The sequence below is a fragment of the Marmota marmota genome, unplaced genomic scaffold (genome assembly GCF_001458135.2).
Source record: "Marmota marmota marmota unplaced genomic scaffold, marMar, whole genome shotgun sequence".
Taxonomy (NCBI): domain Eukaryota; kingdom Metazoa; phylum Chordata; class Mammalia; order Rodentia; family Sciuridae; genus Marmota; species Marmota marmota.
In genome coordinates this window covers 66,586,498-66,607,061 of record NW_026000026.1, presented here as the reverse complement: position 1 = coordinate 66,607,061, position 20,564 = coordinate 66,586,498, and the positions used below count along the sequence as shown (strand labels likewise).

The 20,564-nt window shown below is 35.6% G+C and overlaps 1 protein-coding gene across 1 annotated transcript in view; it reads right to left on the bottom strand.

Moving 5' to 3' along the window:
* Window positions 1-20,564, bottom strand: part of Man2a1 (mannosidase alpha class 2A member 1) — a 159,002-nt gene that overhangs the window by 124,765 nt on the left and 13,673 nt on the right. The window contains exons 2-3 of the mRNA XM_048811867.1: window positions 10,500-10,754; window positions 9,128-9,272 (exon numbers count right to left, since the gene is read on the bottom strand). Coding sequence (XP_048667824.1) covers window positions 9,128-9,272; window positions 10,500-10,754 — 400 coding nt within the window. The remainder of the gene's footprint in view (window positions 1-9,127; window positions 9,273-10,499; window positions 10,755-20,564) is intronic.

The following is a 20,564-nucleotide window of genomic DNA, read 5'->3' as shown; positions in this document are numbered from 1 at the left end:
AAAAAAAAAAAAAAAAAAAAAAAGAACTAAGTAACTGACTTAAGTCTGGAGAGATAAGGAGAGAGTTAAAGATAGAGCTGATGCTTCTAAAGACCCATTAAATCTCTGGAAACCCATAACCTGCTGATTCCTCTAAATGCTTTTGAATTCAGGTTTCCAAAATAAGACCACCATTTTCTTCTTCCAGGTGACTCGGTGTTATCTGATAGTTTTCTAGATCTATTAGCTTTACTTCCATTAGTTGTTTGAGACACAGTACTTCTTAATTTCACCTAAGGTGATGTCACTGAAAACTTTACACCACAAGAATCTATTTGCATTACCATTAGGACAGCTGGGATTTGGTTCATCTCGCAGCTGTGTGTGTATGTCGTCCAGCTGTGACCCCTTACTGTATTGCTTTTTAAAGTGTCCTTTAAAAGACCTGCATACACCTTGATATATGAAACCCCTAATTGTGAGATCAGCCTCCAAAATAATTTCTAAAAGTATGCAAAATTCATTTGGTTTCTTTTTACAGATCCCATTTATGAGCATCTAGTAACACCAACTAAGGACACTTCAGGCCTACTATGTCTTTCCCAAGCAGAGCTTATTTGCTTGAAATAATGAAAAAAGTGTCTATGAGAGACATCGTTAGAAGTAAAACAAAAGAGTGACTTCCGCTGATGAGTTATTCTCAGGTACATGAAGGAGACAAGCCTGTGGTCAGATAGGTGGCACAAATTACCAGGCTTTAGAGAAGAACCCACTTTAAAAGCTGGAAAACACTGTTTCAAAATCACTTCCTCATTGTAAAAAATGTTGCAATAAGGAAAACGATTAACTCTCTCACATACTAATGTAGTATTTTAAGGGAAGAGATATCCATTTCAATAAGAAAAGATTACAAAAATCATGAGGCAAAAAGGATATGAAATGGTGCAGTGAAGTGTCCACTTTCACAAGACAGTTAAAAAAATCACTTTTATGATTAATAATACTAACAGAGATGATGTTTGGCATGGGGATACTTAAAAGACTTTCCTCCTAGATGCTCTGCCTGTGGTTTCACAAGAGTTACCCACAAATGGCATTATCATATTTAAAGAACAGTTACAAGTCCTGGTTCTGGAGCCAAGATCACCTAGGTTCAAATCCAGTTCTGCCACAGACAGATTATTCATCTTCTCTCCTGCCCCTTTCTTATTTATGAAATAAGAATAATAATAGAACTCTGTTAAAAGTTGCTGAAAGAAGTAATGGATTTAACAAATGTAAAATGCCGGGCTGGGTTGTGGCTCAGTGGTAGAGTGCTTCCCTAGCCCATGTGAAGCACTGGGTTCGGGTTCGATCCCCAGCACCCCATAAAGATAAATAAATAAATAAACAAAATAAAGTTATTTAAAAAAATGACTCCATGTTTAAAATATGTGTGTGTGTGTGTGTGTGTGTGTGTGTAAAATGCCTAGAACAATGCATTGAACATTGTAACTTCTGTAAAGCATCAGCAATTTTTTTTTTTTTTAAACTGGGGCACAGGTGAGCTGTGAAGCACCCAGGCTTAATAGAGTTAACTGAAATGAAGGGAATGAGAAAATGTTTAATGACCACCTACATCTCTAGGAGTCACTAAACCTAAGTGCTACTCAAGGAAAAAAGTCTAAAGACAGTCCAAACCATCTGCATTTTCTTCCTCTAAAAGGAACCTCACAAATTCTAAGGGATATCTCTTAAAAGCAAAATTCTAGAGAATCATATGATTCTTAAATGCTATCATTCTCTTAACAATTAAGGTTGCCAGATAAAATACAGAATGCCAAGTTAGACTTGAATTTTATATGAACAAACATACTTTTACCATAAGTATGATCCATATGATATTTGGAACACATATATTCACATAATAAAATACTATCCACCTTTTATTGAAAATTCAAGTTTAACTGAATACCCTGTGTTTTTATTCACTAAATCTAACCATCCTATTAACAATACAAAGTCCACATAAATGTGCTAAATTAGTCAGGCACAGTGGCACACATTTAGAAGGCTGAGACAAGAGGACAGCAAGTTCCAGACCAGCCTCACCAACTTAAAGATATCCTGTCTCAAAAAATAAAAAGGACTAGAGTTATAATTCTGTGGCAAAGTGCCCCTGAATTCAATCCCCAGTACCAAAAAGAAGGTGGGGGGGAGTGCTAAGTTTGCTAATACCCATAAAGCAAGAAGAAAAGAACAGAATCATCTGAATTAAAATTTCTTAAGCCACAGTATGGTTAATGGAAAGAACATGGATTTTAGAATCAGACAAACCTGGGCTTCAATTCACAAGCTCAGAGAATTTATCACTGACTGACTTTGGAAAAAATTACTACATCCTCCTCAGCATCATTGCCCTCACCTGTTAAATGAGGCTTAGTTAACCACTTTCCACTCCCCTCCATGCCAAACAGGCAACAAATGCTAGTACCTCTCAGCTCTACTTCATACTATGTGAGCTCCAGGAAATCAAATTTCCCAGGGTGGTTGTCAAAACCAAAGAACCTACTTTATTCTGCAGCAGCTAAACCAAAGAGTGTACTTCCCAGACTGTCTACACACAAACCTTTCTGGCTACTAACCATCTTATTCCAATCAGTAGCTTCCTTTGATAGCCAGACTTCTGTCTCAAAGGCCTTCCATCTATGTAGACATTAACCAGTGATGGCTGACCAGAACCGTTTTCACTGTCGAACTTGACAGTATTCAAACAGAAATGTTTGACTGTAATATCATACTGTGATTTGCTCACATTTTCATTTTGTTTTACAAACATTTTTAGAGTAAGAATTCATAAACAAATTCATTTCAAATGATTATATAATAATAGAAAAATCATTCTTCTTAGTTAAGAAAACTAGGAAAGGCAGCAGAACACAACAGACACTAGTATGGCAATATGTAAATCAATGGATGTGTAACTGATGTGATTCTGCAATCTGTATATGGGGTAAAAATGGGAGTTCATAACCCACTTGAATCAAAGTGTGAAATATGATATATCAAGAAATTTGTAATGTTTTGAACAACCAACAATAAAAAATTAAAAAAAAAAAAGAAAGAAAACTAAAAATCTCACTGCTTCAATAAGCAATTCTTCAAAAGAACTGCAAATGCACAAAAGAAAATTATTTCCCAGTATCACTTGTGAAACTAAGTCTTACTACTATTTTTAGAGTCATACCACATGGGGAATTATTTTCTAATGTTCATTTTACAAATTGCTTAACTAACAATATGCTGTTCAACCTTCCATTTAGCGTACCTTATCTTTTCTCTACACACTGTGATTTCTTTGAAGGAAAATTAACTAAATATTTCAGCAGTTTAACTAGTGGGAAGCAAAGAATTAAGATTATAGATACAAAGGTACTATAATTCTGTTTTAATCAGCTTATTAAATACAACATGAACATGTATCAATCAACTAGCATTTAATTTCATGGTCTATGATTCAAAACTTTTCAAAACCATAACAGTACAAAGTTATCAGCATTTACCTAACAATTCCTTTCCAATTTTATTTTAACTCATGTAAACCATTTAAATATTGTATGACAGTTGTAACCTGTCCTTACAGACTGGAAGAAGACATAATTAGGAATTTTATTATGATACAAATCTATTTTGAAATTTATCTTTTCTCACAGGATATTACTAACTCAGCCCAAAATGAAAAATACCCACATATATTACACAGATACAGCAACATAAATTCTTAGGAGACTAAATACTGAAATCTTCTAAATATTTATTTCAAATATTTTGATCCCCCAAAGACATAAATCCACTGATAAAAAAAAAACTATTAAAGTTTTAAATTGTTGCTACAGAAAATACAAACAAATCTCTAAGAATCTCATTTAAAGTAAACTGCCTAACTGCATATTCATTTAGGAGTATCCAACAAAGATTTCCCTTTAAGAAGCCTCATTTTGACTTGAAATTGTATGTGCACATACTTTTTTTTTTCGCCTACTGAAAAAGTTATTTTCGTGATATTTCAAAATAATTTAGTTTATCAATATTCTGTTGTTAAGGAATAGTGAAAATTATTAAGACAGTGAGTTCTTTCTTCTAGAATTTTGCTAGATAGATAAAACCACTTTAGTTTTAAAAAGTCTGTTTCTGACCATTATTTTTAAGTCAAGTGGAGAAGGGTCTGAGGGTAAGGGTCATTAACATTTTTTTACTAAGACAAAAAGATTCAACTCTAGTTGCTAGGACACCAACAGACAGATTCATTTATTGTAGTCAGAAACACTTATTGGGGCTGTCCTCTCACAAAACAACATAGATTATGGTAGGAAACATAATGCAAACAAGCAAAAAGTCTACAATGGAAGAGGAATGACTGCCCTCAGAGAGCTATCTGTTGTTAGTAAACAAAAGTACAAAGTACATTTTAAGTAAGACTTTTAAAAAGAATAGAAATAAACAGACATCAGGAAAGGAGTTAAAGAAAAACAGAGAAAAAGAAGCAAGTCCAATGTTTCAACCTACTCAGGAAAGTTAGATTCATTACTCCTTTGATTTATTCAGCCTAATCACAATGATTCCATACTCTGTGCCAGTTATTCTAGGCATTCCACACATGGCAACGAATAAGACTGAGTTCCAGGCCTTATTGAGTTTACATTCTAGAAACAGACCACGTAAAAGTGCTGTAAATATCTACATCTTTGTGTATGTGCAAGCTAAGGTGTGTGTGTTCAGTGTGAACATGTGGTGGAGGTACATGCAGACAGATCAGCGATATTTAGCAATAACTATATGCAAATATTGCACTAAGTATGAGATCACATTTTAATAGGACACATGTTCTCTGCCACTCAAGTTTACCCTAGTAGGACACACAAGTAAACTGACAGGAGGCAATGTGATGCCCCTTACTACCTGCATAATCTTGGCAAGTTGATTAACACCTTTACCATGAATAGGGGCACCAACCTTCAAGGGTTATTATAAGCATTAGATACTTAGAACATTTGGCACCCTGCCTGGTAAACCACAGATTTTATTATTCCATTTAAGTGCCCATGTTAAAAAATAACAAGAAATGGTATTCATAAAAATTAAATGGCAAAAAAGTAGCAAAGGTCTTAAAAAATTGTCAAAAAGGGAGTCAAAGTGGACTTGTGTTGTGTCCAGACTTAAAGCTGTAAGTTATATTATCACAGAAAACAACACATGCCAATAAACTAGTGGGAAAGACCAAAATTGAGATATTCAGAAAATTAACAAAATAGAAGCATACTAAGAGGAAAGTTTATTGCATTGAGCACATTCAAGAAAAAGAATAAAAACTCAACAAATAAGTGTCTAAACACTACATTCTAAAAGCCCTAAAAAAAGAAGAACAAATCAACACCAAAAGAAGAAGATGGGAAATAATTAATCAGAGCTCAAGTCAATGGAATTCAAATAAAAGAAAAAAACTGACAAAACAAAAAGTTGGTTCTTTGAAAAAATAAATAAAATAGATAACGCTTGGCCATGCTAATGAAGAGAAAACTCAAATTACTAAAATACAAGATGAAGAAGGAAATATCACAATGGACATGTCTGAAATAAAAAAGATAATTAGACACTATTTTAAAAATTCATGTTCCAATAAAGTAGAAAATATCAAACACATCGACAAATTTCTAGAGACATATGACCAACTGAAATTGAATGAGGGGTTCATACACAATTTAAATAGATCAATTTCAAGTAAAGAAATAGAAAATGCCATCAAAGGCCTACCAACCAAGAAAGCCAGATGGATTCTTAGCTGAGTTCTACAAGACTTTCAAAGAAGAATTAACACCAATATCCTCAAAGTATTCCACAAAAGAGAAAAGGAGGGAACCCTTCCAAACTCATTCTATGAGGTTAATATCACACTGATACCAAAACCAGACAAAGACACATCAAGGAAAGAAAACTTCAGACCAATATCCCTGAAGAACATAGATGCAAAAATTCTCAATAAAATTCTGGCATATCACATACAAAAACATATTAAAACGATAGTGCACCACAATCAAGTGGAGTTCATCCCAGGGATGCAGGGTTGGTTCAATATACGGAAATCAATAAACATAATTCATCATATTAATAAACTTAAAAACAAGAATCACATGATTATCTCAATAGATGCAGCAAAAGCATTTGACGAAATACAGCACACATTCATGTTCAAAACACTAGAAAAACTAGGAATAGTAGGAACATACCTCAACTTTGTAACACTATATATGCCAAACCCAAGGCCAGAATCATTCTAAATGGAGAAAAATTGGAAGGATCCCCTCTAAAAACTGGAACAAATAAGTTATGTCCACTTTCACCACTTCTATTCAACATCTTCCTTGAAACTTAGCCAGAGCAATTAAACAAAAGGAAGAAATTAAAGGGATACAAACAAGTAAAGAAGAACTCAAATTATCACTATTTGCTGATGACAGGATTCTATATCTAGAAGATCCAAAAAATTCCACCAGAAAATTTCTAGAATTACTAAATGAATTCAGCAAAGTAGCAGGATATAAAGTCAACACCCATATATCAAGCACATTCCTATACATCAGCAATGAATCCACTGAAAGAGAAATTAGGAAAACTACCCCATTCACAATAGCCTCAAAAAAAACATTAAATACCTGGGAATCAATCTAACAAAAGAGGTTAAAAGTCTTCTACAATGAAAAATACAGAATACTAAAGAAAAAAATTGAAGAAAACCTCAGAAGATGCAAAGATCTCCCATGCTCCTGGATAGGGAGAATTAATATTGTCAAAATGGCCATATTATCAAATGCGTTATTCAGATTTAATGCAATTCCTATTAAAATACCAATGACATTCTTCATAGAAATAGGAAAAGCAATCACGAAACTTATTTGGAAAAAATAAGAGACCCAGAATAGCTAAAGCAATCCTTAGCAACAAAAGTGAACCAGGAAGCATCACAATATCAGACCTTGAGCTATACTTCAGAGCTATAGTAACAAAAATGGCATGGTATTGGCACCAAAATACACATGTAGAGGACACAGAGACAAACCCACATAAATATGGTTATCTCATACTAGACAAAGGTCCAAAAACATTCAATGGAGAAAATATAGCCTACTCAAACAAAGGGTGCTGGCAAAACTGGAAATCCACATATAGCAAAATGAAATTAAACTTCTATCGCTCATCCTGCATAAAACTCAAATCAAAGTGGATCAAAGACTCAGGCACTAGAACAGAGACCCTGAGCCCAACAGAAGAAAACAGGCCCGAATCTTCACCATGTCGGCCTAGGATCTGACTTCCTTAACAAAAGACTCTTAAAGCACAAGAAGTAAAATCACAAATCAATAAATGGGATGAATTTAAATTAAAAAGCTTCTTCTCTACAAAAAAAAAAAATCAATAACGTAAGGAGACAGCCTACAGACTGTACCTCCAATAAATCAATAATCTCTAGGATATATAAAGAACTCAAAAAACACCCAAAAAAACAAATAACCGAATCAATAAATGGGCTAAGGAGCTGAACAGACACTCCACAGAAAAAGAAATACAACTGATCAACAAATATATGAAAAAAGTGTTCAACATCTCTAGCGATTAGAGAAATGCAAATTAAAAAACTACTTGAAGATTTCATCTCACTCCTGTCAGAATAGCAATAATCAAGAATACAGGCAACAATAAATGTTGGCGAGGATGTGGTGAAAAGGTACACTCATACATTGCTGGTGGGACTGCAAATTGGTGCTACCACTATGGAAAGCAGTATGGAGATTCCTCAGAAAACTTGGAATGAAATCATCATTTGACCCAGTTATCCCACTCCTTGGTTTATACCCAATTGACCTAAAATCAGCATATTACATTAATACAGCCACATCAATGTTTATTCTAGGTGTCCTTCAAGAGATGAATGGATAAAGAAAATGTGGTATATATACTCAATGAAATATTACTCAGCTTTAAAGAAGAGTGAAATTATGGTATTTGCCAATTAATGAATGGAGTTGGAGAATATCATGCTAAGTGAAATAAGCCAATCCCCCCAAAAAACAAAGGCTGAATGTTTTCTCTAAAATGCAGATGCTAATTAATAATAAGGCAGAGAGATTAGTGTTACCTTAGATTAGGCAGAGGGAAGTGAAGGGCGGGGAGGGAGGGGATGTGGGGATAGGAAAGATAGTAGAATGAAACAGATATTATTACTTTATGCATATATGTGACTACATGATCAATATGATTCTACAACATGTACACTCAGAAAAATGAGAAATCACATCTCATCTATGTATATAAAAGTGCATAAATGCATTCTACTGTCATTTATAACTAATTAAAACAAATTTTAAAAATTAATAAAAAAAGAAGTCCTTTTATAGAAGTCTTCAGAAATGAATTACAATAAAATGCCTCATCTAAATTCACTGGGTTTTCACTCTATACTGTATATTCACTATCAAATATACATATCAAAGCATAAGCTCCACTAGAATTGTAGCAATTTCCCCTTACCTTGAAGAAAAAAATCTCTGGCACCAATAAATAAAAGCCATCACATGAAATAACAATAATTGATAAGACAGCAGCTACTCGTATGCCATACACAATTCCCTTACATTTCGCCTTGTGAAGGAGATACTATTATCCTGGTTATACCAGAAAAAAAAAAAAAAAAAACTTAGCCTCAGAGGGATTAAGTAATTTATATGAAATCATCTAACTCTGACAGACAGGGCTAGGATTTATACCATGTCGGCCTGATTGATACCAGTGACCACTCTTCACACTGCTTCTGCAAGTTAAAAATTCAAATTTTCCCATGAGCACCCTGCCTTAGTACCCTTAAGTGTGCACAACTTTCACCTCCAAAAACTAAGATTTTTCACACTGCACATGTATTATCCTTGAGTGGCACATAAATTGATAAAATGAGAACACTAGAACATAATGACATAAAAGAAATACATTACTGTTAAAAGTCAGAGAATAATATCTCAAGAATGTTAGATGTAAGCTCTACCCATATTCTCATTAAAGGACTCTGGGTCTAAAGAAATTTGAAAACTTCTTTTTTTTTTTTTTGAAGTACAAATTTTACCTGGGTCATTATGGGAATGAGGCACCACAAAGACTTGAAGGCTCTCATCGTCCCATTCATGATCTTCATACTTAATGTCAAACCCTTGCTTCCAAACTCCACCATCTGGATTATCAAAAGGAATTAGATTGTAAACATCCAACATCTAAAAATATAAAAAAACAAAAGTTAAAGTTTAACCATTAATTTCACATGCACAGAAAAAATAGCTTTACTGTTCCTTCAGCATGGCTGACCAAGCTAGGTACTTATGCAGTACTCAATAAAAACCAAAATGAAGCCAAGTCTCACAGAAAGAGATTTCCCTGCCATGTACAGGATTCTGATCCTATCTGACTGTATCCACACATTAGCTGGTGAGGTTGCAGGTGCAAGGCCTGGCTAGCTCCACTTCCAGCTTGGCTTATGAGCCATGGCCTTGAGATGGTATCATGTTCTGTGCCTAAAGAAATTAGTGGGAAATGTCAGTCTAAAGCCAGGATAGAGGCCAACTAATTCTGTCTAACTTTAAAATATTCACCCTTTAGGGTCCCCCCCAGAGTTCCAGTTTCTAGTCTAAAGCACAAGGTTAAACATAGCCCTCTGCTAATTTGCAGAGCAGGGCCAGTAGGAGTGATGCCCAGCATTTAAGAAACCAGTCCTTTCTGAAGAAGTCCTAGTTTTTGATTCCAGTACCCTCTAGAACAATGTTGTCCAAGTGAAATAGAATAAAAGCCAAATATGTAATTTTAAATTTTCTACTACAAGGAAACAGAAGAAATTAACTTCAATAATATATTTTATTTAAATTTACATATGCAAAAGATTATCAACTCAAATGTATAATCAAATTATATAAATGAATTAAGATATTTCACATATTTAAGTCTGAAACACTCTGTGTTTATATTACTTTTAGAGCACAACTCAAGTCAAATTAGTCATATAGCAAGTGCTCAGCAGTCACATGTGATGACAGCTTCCATACTGGAAAGCACAGCTCTAGAATGTTCCTCCACTGTAAAAATACCTAATCCTACACTGTATGAAAACAGACATACAGTGAAAGCTGGGCTTCTATTATGTTTTCTAAAGGAATGAAGAAAATCTCTTTGGGGAAAATTAAATCTCCAATGGTTTCAAGCATTATAGGAAATAAGAATAGAAAAATATACAAATAGGCCATTTTTCACAAGAAAACAGGAGTGACACAAAATTCCAAAATTTTATCACTAAAAAAAAAAAAATAGTGATATGACAAATCAAATCCTTCTGCAAAATAGAGAAACTGGAATCCAGAGTTTAAACAACTTACCAGTAAGAACAGACACCAGAGAAAACCTAAAAGCAAAACAAAAAATGTTTCATGATTATTAGTGAATGTCTATATTACCTGCACATCTGGTTGCAGACTTCCAGTTTGTGACAGAGACAGACAGTCACTAGGGTCAACCTGAATGTACAACTCTGATTGCTGAAGTTGTGAGCCAGCACCTTGGCTGAAATTGCCTTGAGAATCTTTCGAATCATCATCCACAGACTCACTCAAATTGATGACCGAGTCTCTAATATTTGAGATGATCTCATTATTCTCAGCCAGCAAACGTTCCAAATGGTCTATTTTTTCTTGTAACACCGAGAGCTGGGCCTAAAATATAAAAGAGAAAGGCATCTATATAAAACACTAATACAGCTCTGCTTAGGCATACTTATTTCTTTAAAAAAAAATTATTTGGCTGCCCTTTTGGGTAGCCACTCACCACTCACCCTTTACTTTCCACTTTTACAAGTGGAATCACAGAAAGCATGAAAAGCTGGCATTAATAAAACAACAATTTACAGCAAAAATTTTTTTCATAGCTAAAATCTTTGTTTAATCATATTTTAAAATATGCAACAGAGGGTCCAAAAATAGTTTGAGGTATATTTTCTACTCTCCCAAAACTCAGTCCTAAAAGATACCTGGGTCTCTGGAATCACTAAGTAAAACAGCATATCATATTCAGGTATAAAATTTTAAATTTCAGTGTAACTAATATGAGTTATTTACTAAAGTTAAAAAATATGAACCTGAAAGATATTTCATCTCAACTAGTTAATACTAGTGGACAATGAAATCAGTTCATCAGCTCTCAATTAGCCACAAACAAGAACATCCTCTAAGGAACCATACCATCAGTAACTCAGACTGCTTTTTAGTAATACCTCAGCTTATAAAAGCAAGGACAATCTTTGTCCTATTCAACCCTATATCCTAGATTCCAAATATACAGTAGATACTCATTTATTTGTTAAATGGCCCTCATATTTCTGGAATGCAACAATTCTTTAGCAAACACTCACTACGTCAGGCATAATACAACATTCTAGGAAGACAGATAAGCTTAAGATCCATGCCCTAGTCTATAAATACACAGTGACACTGTAAGCAAGATCCAAACCCCATATCCCCAAAAGCTCAAATTTAAGTTTAAAAAAGTAACATCATGATGGTGACCAAACAACTCCAGATATCCATCACCAGGAAATAATGGCAGTAGAAAGAAAAGAAGAAGAAAAAAGAAAAAAGAATACACCTAAATGTTCAAAACAAGGGGACTTGTCAAATGGTAGAGCTATATCATGGAACAGTATGCAGCCACAAAAATTTAGATATATAAATTTTTAAAAAATAGAAATAGCAGGAGAGGTATTTTCAGAAAATGAAGTATAGAGAAAGTTTTTTTAATAGTATATATGAAATATATGAAATTGTGTGTATGACATGCTATACTTCTGGAAAAATAAATCAAGATAGTTAAAAACTAGATATATTTATATTCTTTTTAACCTGCTATGAGTATTTGTTGATTTTGTAATGCTAAGGTGGGATGAGAAATATCAGAGTTATACTCACAGGTTACTGGTCAGTTCAAAAAGCAGAAGAGAAGGCAACACACTGAGATCTACCAAGAGAAGGCCAGTTATTTCAGCAAACTATGCTAGAATGGTCAGAAATCTGAAGAAACTAGAACAGAAATTTTGGAATAAGAAAAAATAGCCAAGAGGCAGAAAATTACCTTAGGAAGAGGGAACATGACATTGGGGATGAATGACCAAAGCCCTTTTTATAGACAGGCACAGGACACAAGACTGCACAGTGCTCTCACAGACCCAAAAGACATTCTCACAGATCTCTCCACAGAAACAGCCCCCTACAATCAAAACTCATCCTTGAAAGCAGCTGTCACTCTGGAGTGAAGTAGCATGTCAACACAGAGTAGAATCTGAAGCCTCTTCTCACTGGCATATACAGAGACATGAGGGAAGTACAAGGTTTTAGCACAGATCTCTTCCTGCAAAACAAGGCCCTTTTCCCTCAGTAACAAGCAAGAAAGAGAATACACATCAGTTTACATCTAGAAATGGCATAGCGAAGGCAACGAGTGATCAGTGCAACACTAGTTGCTTATAGCTGAACCATGTGTATTCCAGATAAGCAAAGTTGTTAAGCAGTATCATACTCAAAACCTTCTCCAGGAGCACACATCACTGTTGCTTATGAATGGTTATCCATGAAAAGACCAAAAGATGTTCTTTGGCATAACCTAAAGTTCAACCAAAGCAAAAATATTTGAGAGTAAAGTACACAGTCAACTAACCTGTACATCTCTTTCTAAACAGACATGTTACAAAGGGTGACAAAAACAAAGGGAAAACTTTTCTTCACTCTATCACAATATCATGAACTGTGGCCTTTTTAAGTCACTTCTGATAGATTCTGTTGAATACTTCCAATGCTGAAGACAAATACATTTCAGTGTTACAATTTTGAGTGTAGCAGATAATAGAAAATCAAGTTCTTTTCATTCAAAGTAGAATTACAACTTGTTGATTTGTCTCACCTTCAATAAAGCTATTGACTTCTATAAAATAAGACTTTAGCTTAGTCTAGAGCATATTTAATTATCTCTGCTATTGGTGAAAGATGGTCATATGACTAAAATGCCATGATCTCAGAGCTTTTAAAGATGCCATGTTTATCTTATGCTTATGGTATTACATTATTAAAATTTTAATACATGGGCAGAACTTTCTGTGCTTTAACAAAAAGATCACTTGTGGCCCATTTATACAGCAAAGCTGTCTATAGTTCAACAAGTACACACTGAAAAAGAAGAGGACCCTTCCCAGGAATGGCCTTGGTCCCATAATCAATGAATAAAAGTATCATTCAAAATAAACATTATAAGAGATGCTTCATGAGGAAAGATCCTTCATGCATTAAAGACAACTTTCAATCTCATTGTAGCTCTAAAAACACAATTAATGATCAGTACCTAGGATTATATGGTAAATTAAATGCATGGAGAAAACTGTAGCCTGAGGATATATAAGCATAATGGTCTAATAAAAATTATTTTTAAAACTATTATTACAGTGAAATAAAGAAATAAATTCTTGACATACACATCAAGCAAACTGCATATATGTAAGAGAGGAGCGGTGACCTAAAAAAGATACATATACAGTCTGCATTAAAGAAATAGAAATCATAATGTTTCAATTATGCTAATAAGTCAAAGAATACTGATAGTAATATTGAATAAAAAACAATTTTCTGTAGGGTAAGAAAGTCACTTGTAAAAAAACCACTTTATTCTTTGATTTGCTAATCAGTTCTATAGGGAGGCCACCAGGGCTGCACTGCTGAGGAGTGGAGAAGGAGGTCATATTTGATTTTCTCTGCTACTGGTGAAAGAGAAAAAAACACAGAAAAAAAAAAAATCAGATATCTAAGACATTTGAGAGAGCAAATTTAGAGACTACTATGAAGTAGAATAGGAACAGCACCTACTCAGTCCTATGAACAAAACCAATGACTGTTATCAACAGCTAAATCTAAGCTTATTACATAATTATTTGCCCCAGGGAGGACACTAGCTGCTGGGAACTGAAGTGACCTTGATCACTCAAGCACAGCTGAACGTTCACAGCTTCTCCTCCTCCTTACAACTGAAAAAAATGTGTGTCTTCCTCTCTCCCCAGCTTCTGCTGACTTCCAATCCCATCCCTCTCAACTGCTCAAACTTTGTTCTTTTAGTTAAACCCCCTCAATACAGCTCCATCAAAACTCTCCTTTTAAAAGCAATTCATTCTCAGTAGTTTAACATGTTCTATTATATGAAACTACATGAAACTGACATTCTCCTAAGCCAAAAATAGTCAAATATCACCAATTCGGTATTCTTATATTCTTAATGTCTATAGTCTATATTCTAAATATTCTTATATTCCATGTATCTATATACCTCTATATTCTTAATATTCTTGTATAATATTAGAGCCTATTTAAATTTTGAAAAGTCAATCAAACTCCTCTGCTTCCTTAACTCATGGGATTTTTGGTGTCAACTTGACTGAACTAAAGAATCCAGATAGCTGCTAAAGCATTAATTTTTCTCAATGCTTCAGCAAGGAGACCCCCCCCCCCTCCTGCTAAAAGGGAAACCCACGTTTCTTAGCACTAATTGGAATGATTGGGCTGCCCCAGGGGGATCTGGAGGAGGACCAGGGAAGGTTGATATGTGAGTCATTAGACTGAGTGTCAGCCCTCAATGTGGGCAGATACCTCCTTATCAGCTGGGAGCTTGGACAGAACAAACACATAAAGGGCACCCCTTCTAGCTGGTCCTCCGGCCTTGGAATGCTAGAACTCCAGGTTCTCCTTTGGAATCTAAGATTCACACAAGCAACCCCCTCAGACTCTGAGCCTTGGGTCTCTGTCTGAGAGTTATACCCACCTTCCCAAGGATCAGAGCCCATGGACAGGGAATGAGCCACACTACCAGGTTGTCTAGTTCTCAAACTTGCAGAAAGCCTATCATGGGACTTGTCAGCCTCCATAACTAAATGAACAAATTCTCTCAATAAATCCTCTCTTTCACCTTCTCTCTGTATATACATATGCAAGCACATGCATATGTTTGTGTGTATATATAAATACCCTATCCTTCACAATGTACAGGGATTATCAAGAATCTCTACAAGTAATCCCTCCTTCCAATAAACACCCATGCATTCTACCTGCCCAGTTCAATCTGTGCCTGTCTATCTACCAAAAGTGCCCTCATAAAGTCCCCAAAGCCTCCCACATTTCAAGCCTGGTGAAGAATACTGTGCGCTGACCTTACTTATCATCTCAAGGAGCACGCAGCACAGTAAAACACTCCTTCTTCCTGGAAACATTTTCTTCACTCACTCCCAGGACAACATGTTCTTAGTTTCCATCTGGGCCACAATTTATCAGTCTCCTTAGTTGGCTCCTTCTCTCCCTCCAGGGGTATCTGGAGGAGGATTCCAGGGAAGGTGGATGTTAGAGAACTCAAGGTTAGCTCCTAAGCCCTGTTACCTCTCCACACTGCCTGACATGATCTCATCCATTCCATGATTTAAATTTCCTGGTTGTAATGATGTCTCCCATATTTATATCTCCTGCTGAAATCTCTTCTCTAAAAACAGATTCATATATTCAAACGCCTACCTGACATCTCTATTTGGGCTTCAAAGTGAAATCCAAAACACCTTCACCACAAGCCACTTCAGACCTCAAGTCTCCTTAAGTGCCTTTAATCTTCACTTGGTTGGACACCCTCAAAATCTTGGTGTGATAATTGTTTTCCTCCTCCTTCCTTACAATGCTCACACACTCAAACTACCTATAAGCTCTTTCTATCCTGCCTCTAAAATAACTCATTGAGTCAGTCAACCTCTTTCCTTCTGGACTCCTAACAGCCTGCTTTCAAGTCGCCAATAGTCTCACCTGGCCTAGTGCAGAAGCCTCCCACCTGATTTCCCATTTACATGCTATATCCTTCATCCATGCCCATATTCAACTTGCAATACCTTTCTTAGCAGGCAGTGCTTGTTTCTTGTACTTAGAACAGTAAAACACCTACAGGCAAACACACACACTCATTCTGGTATACCACATTCAATAAGAAGGTGCAACCACTTCCTTTCTCATCTTCTTGCTGATTGTGTCCCAGTTCCAAGCCAGCTCCTCCCCACATCTCTGTACCTTGAACATGTCTTTTGTATATACAATGCTTCAGCTCTCACCCAATTCACTTCTGTATAGCCTTCTCAGCCATCCTCAAGTTATTCTCTATCTCAACTTGATACTATTTTCCTCCACAGAATATCACAAATATCCACTTAATTCATGTATTGCTTCCACTTTTTCATTACTACATGGACCTGTATATTGAGAAAAGGCACCATAGCGATTTTGCTCTTCCTGGCACTCTGATTCCCAGCACAATGCCTGGTACATAGAAGGATCTCAAATATTTGCAGGAGGAGAAAGAAAAAGAAAGAGGGAGAAGATGAGACAAAAACAGTGTGCAAAGGACTAAATGTTAACCTCACGCCCCAAAAATTTCAAATAAAAAAAACACTTAATTTAAAAAAAAAAAGAAAGAAAATTTTTGAAAAAAATCTTCATTGTATCGCATTCATTTCTTACCCAAAAAGATAAGAAGAGCACAGGAAGGAAAGTCCTAAGTAACAGGATGGACTTCATGGATTGTCTGGGAAATGGCACAGAACCTGACCTACGTTTGGTCACAGCATGATAATTATGACCTCATGAGCAGGGTAGAATGTGTGGCTCCCTTTCTAGGGCAAAGATTATGAATTCTTTATGGTCCAACCAAAAATTATTTTCACTAACCACAGTTTAAGAAGTTATGGTTTTTCAACTGATGTGGGCAGCACAGGCACTTTGGAAAAAGAATATCAAAATAATTTTAGAATGTTTCTTACCATGGTAATAAGATCTGCACTCAATCAAATCAAATTTCTAGTTCAGAGAACTTCAGATAAAATATTATTGTTTATAATGTCATCAATGGTAGCAAAAGATGCAAAACTTTTCCCCAATGTATATGTATCTGAAATTCCTGATCAATCTCACCTTTCATTCATGCATTTTTCCCCTTCAATATAATTCTGTTAGACTCAGGATATTACTCTATCCCATCAAGATCTGATTCTGTCTTAACTCTTGATTCTGTCATCAAATGTTCCTAATAATGTAACAGCAAATAATGATTACTTTTATATTTAATGCCCTTCTTCACCAGATAAAGATAAAGGGAGGTTAGTTCAATAGTTAAGTATATTCAGTTATTTAAATTCCAATCCTTTGGCACTTACTACCTTAAGGAAGTAACTTTTCTGGGCCTCGGTTTCCTTATAGACAAAATGCAGATTCTATGCCTTGGAATGATTGTGAAAGAAATTAGTTCAGAAACTGCCATCAACTAATCACTGCAAAAGGTATGATTATGGCTGCTGCTACTATAATAAAAGTATGGCTTTCTAAAAATTACTTTGACAGATACAGCATGTGACTGTAGAAATAAAATTAAAACCAAACTTTAAAGTCAAGCTACATTTGAATTCTGGCTCCATATCAAATGGCCATGCAACATTGGGCAGGTTTCATAACTTCTCCATACCTCAATCTCCTCATCTATAAAATGGAGATAATTAATAACACCTAACTCATAGTTGTTATGAGGATTAAGTCAGCATATGAACATTAGTTTGAATAGTGTCTCCTAAGGTAAGCAGAATAATGATTAATCAAAAATGTCTGAGTCCTGGGGGTTGGGGCTATAGCTCAGGGTAGAGCTCATGCTTAGCACATCTGAGGCACTGGGTTTGATCCTTAGCACCACACAAAAATAAACAAAATAAACACATGCTGTCCAACTACAACTAAAAAATAAAGGTCCTAATCCCTGAAGTCTACAAATACATTATCCTACATGACAAAAGAAATTTTGCTAATGTAATTAAGATTTTGAGATGGTGAGATCATTCTACAATACTCAGGCCAATATTAATCACAAGGGTCCTTATAAAGGGGAATAAAAAGAGAGAGGACAGTCAGGCCAAAGAAGGAGAAGTAAGGACAGTAGAGGTCTGAGTGATTCTATTGTTGGGAGGGGGCCTTGAGCCAAAGAATACATTTAGCTTCTAGAAGCTGGGAAAAGCAAAGAACAGATTCTCCCCTAGAGCCTCCAGAAAGGAACACAGCTTGGCAGACATCCTGATTTGTCTAGTAGGGCCTATCAGACTTCTGTCCACTAGACCTGTAAGATAATACATTTTTCTTGTTTTAAGCCACTAAGTTTGTGGTGGCTACCAAAGCAATATAATGCTGGTAAAAATTTGGTCCTACATAAATAAAGCTTAGAAAGGATCCTTACACTTGCAGTCCGTTAGAGAAAGTCTACCCAAATCCCCATCAAAAGAACTGAAGTTTTGATTTGCATTTCTCTAATTGCTAGAGATGATGGACATCTTTTCATTTTACTGATTGATTGTATTTCTTCTTCTGTGAAGAGTCTGTTTAGTTCCTTAGCCTATTTATTGATTGAGTTTTTTTTGTTTTGTTTTGTTCTTGATTTTTTTTTTTTTTTTTTTTTTGGTGTTAAGTTTTTTGAGTTCTTTACATATCCTGGAGATTAGTGCTCTGAGGTGCATGTGGTAAAGATTTTCTAGCATTCTGTAGGCTCTCTCATCACAGTATTAATTGTTTCCTTTGCTGAGAAGAAGCTTTTTAGTTTGAATCCATCTCATTTATTGATTCTTAATTTTACTTCTTGCACTTTAAGAGTCTTGTTAAGGAAATCAGATACTAAGCCAACATGATTAAGATGTGTGCCTACTTTTTATTTTTTAATTAGGCAAAGAGTCTCTGTTCTAGTCCTAAGTCTTTGATCTACCTTGAGCTGATTTTTATGCAAGGTGAGAGATAAAGATTTAATTTCATTTTGCTACATATGGATTTCCAGTTTTCTCAGCACCATTAGTTGAATAGGCTATCTTTTCTCCAATGTACATTTTTGGCTCCTTTGTCTAGTATGAGATCAATGTATTATGTGGGTTTGTCTCTGTGTCTTCTATTCTTTACCATTGGTCTACATGTGTATTTTGATGCCAATACCATGCCATTTCTGTTACTATTGCTCTGTAGTATAGTTTAAGGGCCTGGTACTGTGATGCCTCCTGCTTCACTCTTCTTGCTAAGGACTGCTTTGGGTCTCTAATTTTTCCAAATGAATTTCATGATTGATTTTTCTATTTCTATGAATAATGTCATTTGTATTTTAACAGGAATTGCAAAAACACAAGCAATAATAAGTGTTAGCGAGGATGTGGGGGGAAAGGTACATCCATACATTGCTCATGGCACTGCAAGTTGGTACAACCACTATGGAAAGCAGTATGGAGATTCCTCAGCAAACCTGGAATGCAACCACCATTTGACTTAGTTATCCCACTCCTCGGTTTAAACATAAAGGACTTAAAATCAGCATAATATGGTAATGTAACCATATCAGTGTTTACAGAAGCTCAATTCACAATAGCTAAACTATGGAACCAACCTAGATGCCCTTCAATAGATGAATGGATAAAGAAAATGTGGTACATATACAAAATGAAATATTACTCAGCCTTAAAGAAGAATGAAACTATGGCATTTGCAGGTAAATGGATAGAGCTGGAGAAAATCATGCTAAGCAAAAAATAAGCAAACCCACCCAAAAAAAACAAAGGCTGACTGTTTTCTCTGATAAGCAAATGCTACTCATCCATAAAGGAGTGTGGGGAAGGCATAGGGAAGAATGAAGTAACTTTGAATTGTGCTGAGGGGAGAAGAGGGGGTAAGGGTGGGAAGGACAGTGGAATGAGATGAACATTATTACCCTATATACATGTATGATTACACTACTGGTGTGACTCTGCACCATGTACAGCCAGAGGAAGGAGAAGTTGTGCTCCATTTGTGTACAATGCATCAAAATGCATTCTCCTGGGATTGGGGATACAGCTCACTTGGTAGAGTGCCTGCCTCAAATGCACAAGGCCCTGGGTTCGATTCCCAGCATCACCAAAAAAAAAAAAATGCATTCTACTTCCATGTATAACTAATTAGAACAAATTAAAGAAGAAGAAGGAGGAGGAGGAAGAGGAGGAGGAAAGAAAGAAAGAAAGAAAGAAAGAAAGAGAGAGAGAGGGAGGGAGGGAGGGAATTGTGAGCCTGAGTAGCTACAAACCCTACAAACCCCCACAATGCAGAAATGGAAGGAAAGACCATAAACTTCATAAGCTGTTTCCCAGAGGCATAACTTGGTCAAACAAGGCTGTTCACCCACATGAATAAAGAAGGTAGGGAAAGACAGAGTCAGACTTTATGATTAAAAATAATTTTCAGGGAAAGAAACATCAACCCTTTCATCTGAAACAGAGTTTTAAAGTCAATGAATAAGGTGTTTTAAAGCCACTCTCAGACTCTGGTGGGGCAAAGTAGAGATAAAGAAATGACAGTCATTTTCCAGGAAAAAGCCATGGTGACTGGACCAGGGCAATGGAGGTAGAGGAACAGGACAGGATGTGAGAA